This window comes from Cyprinodon variegatus, unplaced genomic scaffold, assembly GCF_000732505.1.
Source record: "Cyprinodon variegatus isolate N-32 unplaced genomic scaffold, C_variegatus-1.0 Scaffold402, whole genome shotgun sequence".
Lineage (NCBI taxonomy): Eukaryota > Metazoa > Chordata > Actinopteri > Cyprinodontiformes > Cyprinodontidae > Cyprinodon > Cyprinodon variegatus.
The window spans coordinates 616,803-620,058 of NW_015150855.1; the positions used below are offsets into that span (position 1 = coordinate 616,803).

At 38.0% G+C, this 3,256-nt stretch overlaps 1 protein-coding gene across 2 annotated transcripts in view; it reads left to right on the top strand.

Moving 5' to 3' along the window:
* Positions 1–3,256, top strand: part of svopl (SVOP-like) — an 18,556-nt gene that overhangs the window by 1,491 nt on the left and 13,809 nt on the right. For both annotated transcript variants that reach the window (XM_015387737.1, XM_015387738.1), the window contains exon 2: positions 1,127–1,239. In XM_015387737.1, the coding sequence (XP_015243223.1) occupies positions 1,128–1,239 (112 nt within the window). In that variant the 5' untranslated portion in view covers position 1,127. The remainder of the gene's footprint in view (positions 1–1,126; positions 1,240–3,256) is intronic.

Sequence of the window (3,256 nt, forward strand, 5' to 3'; positions counted from 1 at the left end):
ATGGATTTTTTAATGTGTTCTTACATTTTATATGATCTGAAATTATATGAAACATTTTGACATAACATTGGGCTGACAGTCTCCAGTGGATGCGACAACCAGATTACCGGTTGTTGCATCCATTGAACGCTTTAGATTTTTTATTATACATAAATTGTTTTATTAATAAGACTTTAAGCATCGCATTGATATAAAAAAAAATAAAAAATTGTTTAAATGTGACACCCATCATGAAGACATTTTTATTTTAGGTTTATGAATTTAAATACAAAAAGATAAATGGAGGTAAATCATTCTAAAAAAAACACAAAGAAGAATACAGTTGAAGGTGATTGTAAATCATAACAAATTAACTCAAATTGAGTGGAAACTTAATATTATAATGGATGATACTTGTTTGATGTCAGTTTTAGGATTTCACCCTTAGAGCATAAAATATAAAACATTTTTTCCTTTTCTCTGGTTGCTTGGTGCTGGAGGTCACTGTTGATTTAACAACTGGATAAAAACCCCATAAAAAAAAAAATGGAAGAGAACGTAAAGTTGGCACAATTTAAACATTTTTAAGGTAAAAAATTCTGTAAAATGTTGAGTTTGCATTAAAATTGTGAGAAGATCCTTCCAATCACTATGGCAATATTTGTGACACAGGTTTTCACAGGCTGGGCTAGCACACACACACATATATATATATATATATATATATATAAAAACTCTTACTACTACTACTAGAGGCCTGAGGGTTCTGCGCAGTATCTTTCCTGTTCCTAGAACTGCTCTCTTCTGGACTGAGCTGTCTGATGTATTTCCTGGGATCTGCTCTAACCACTCCTCCAGTTTGCTGCTACCTTGGACCCGCCCCTTTAACTCAATCCTGCTTGAACTGATCATGAATCTGTGAACATGCATTGATAGAGTTGATAACCAGCTTGCTTGTACCTCTGACCCAGATTATATTAGTTGTGGATTGGTTCAACTGGAAGTAATCTATGGTACGGTCCTCTGGGTTTTTTTCTTTTCAGTCAAGGAATGGAAGTTTTGTTGTTGTTTTTGTTTGTTTTGTTTTGTTTTCTACAATGTTGGGGAACACCCGATCGTTTACTGAGAGAAATCCTTCTGGTTTTAGGATGACAGAATGTTCAAGAACTCAGCTGGTGAGCGCCATCCATTTACAGGAGGTGGAACTGCAGGAAAAAGCTGCAGACAACCAGCAGGGAAACGGTAGCAGTAACAACAATGGTGAGTTAGATGAACATGGGTCTCATCTTGTCTTTCATAGTCAGATTTTTTCTTTAAAAATGAAAATAAATAATTGATAAAAAAAAAAAACAAGATATATGAAGAAAACAATTAGTATGAAGTATAATTATTAATGTTAATAGAGAGCTAGCAGGAGACTGAAGAGGTAGAACGCAGCATCTAAGAGTAGATGAGAAGTTCCTAGAGATTCCCATGAAGGTCACGTCCTGAATGAGTGAAAAAACAAGGAGGAAACATAAAAAGCTGCAAGTTCATTTTATTTTCTTTTTCATTGTGGTGAGCCATCCTTCTACACAAATGTTTTTTTTTTTTTTCCGCACCCACAAGTTTCCATCAACTAGATTAACTGGCCACTTAAACAGCTCACCAGGTTAATTACAGTCTTTAGAAATGCTTTCATTCTTTGTGATATAGACATGCGGACAAAGCTGTTGGTTCCTTCGTTTAAAGGAAAAACGCACCGGAATCTGACAAAGTAAAAGTAAATAATAAAAAATCTATGAAAATAAAAAATGAAAGTCAGATATTTACAGTATTTTCAACATTTTTTTTTTTTATGAATGAAACAGGTCTGGATTAAAATGATGGTTTCCCTCTAAAAATGTCTCCATAGGGACGTGTTGAATCAAGGTGTGTCCATTAATTAGCATCACAGGTTTCTACATTCTAGTAATCGGCCTATATAAAGGGCTGCAGGAAGGCACCCCGCAGTTTGGTGGCATGGTGTGTACCGCACTCAACATGGACCAGAGGAAGCAAAGGAAAGTCATCTCAGGAGCTTAGAAAGGAAATGATGGAGCAGCTTTTTAAAAGTAACGACTATCGGACCGTCTTAAAGCAGCTGGTGTTTCTGTGAGTAAAACTATTCAGAAAACTAAGATCCATGGACTGCAGCCAACCTCCCTGGATGCAGCTGCAGGAGGAAAACTGATGCCAGAAAAACTTCTATGGAGACTAAAGATTAACTTGAAGCTCAACATCAGTGTCAGATCAGAGCATTTATCGCTGTTTACGCCAAAGTGGACTTAATGGGAGGCGAGGAACCATTGATGGAAGCATATCCTGAAAAGGCCAGACTTGAATTTAGCAAACTACATGTTGACAAGAAACTAACCTCCTGGGAGAACGTCCTCTGGACAGAGGAGACAACTGAGATTCTAGCTAAGAAACATCAGCTCTATGTTCGCAGACAGAGAGAGGAAAGAAAACTGTCTCTACTGTGAAACATGGAGGAGGCTCTGTTATGCTCTGGGCTGCCAAGTGTCTGGATCTCTGCAGGGTATCAGGGATTGTAGAGAGAAATGTGCTGCAATGTCAGAAAGCTTGGTCTCGGTTCGCAAGTCGTGGGTCTTCAACAGGATAATGAGCCAAAACACACAGATAGAAACAGCCAAGAACGGCTGAGAGGAAAACATTGGACTGTTCTGAAGGGGCCCTTAGGAGCCCTGACCTCAATCCTACTGAGCATCTTTGGAAGGAGCTGGAACAGGCCGTCTGGAAAAGGCAGCCTGAGACTCCTGGAGCAGTTTGCTGATGAGGAGAGGAGCAGAAAACCCGCAGAGAGGAGCAGAGGTCTGACTGACAGGAACAGGAACCATTGATGGCAGAGATTGACTCTAAAGGCTGGACAGCTAATATGAAGTTAAGGGAACCATCATTTTAGTCCAGACATGTTTGATGGGTTTATTTTTTTATCATTCTGTTGAAAAACAATGATTGTTTTTTCATTTCCATAGATGTTTTATTTTTATTACTTTAGTCAATTCAAGTTATTTCTGAGATCATTGTGGAGTTTTCTTTGTCTAAAGCAGGGGTTTTGTCCACATGTGTCTCCCAGGCTAATAAAGATGAGCCATACTGCTGGTTTAAAGAGTTCCTCTTCAAATCCCAAATCATTCATCAACAAACTCATTAGCTGTCGTCAATTCAGTTCAATTCAGTTTATTTCTATAGCGCTAATTCACAACACGTAATCTCAAGGCACTTTACAGTTCAA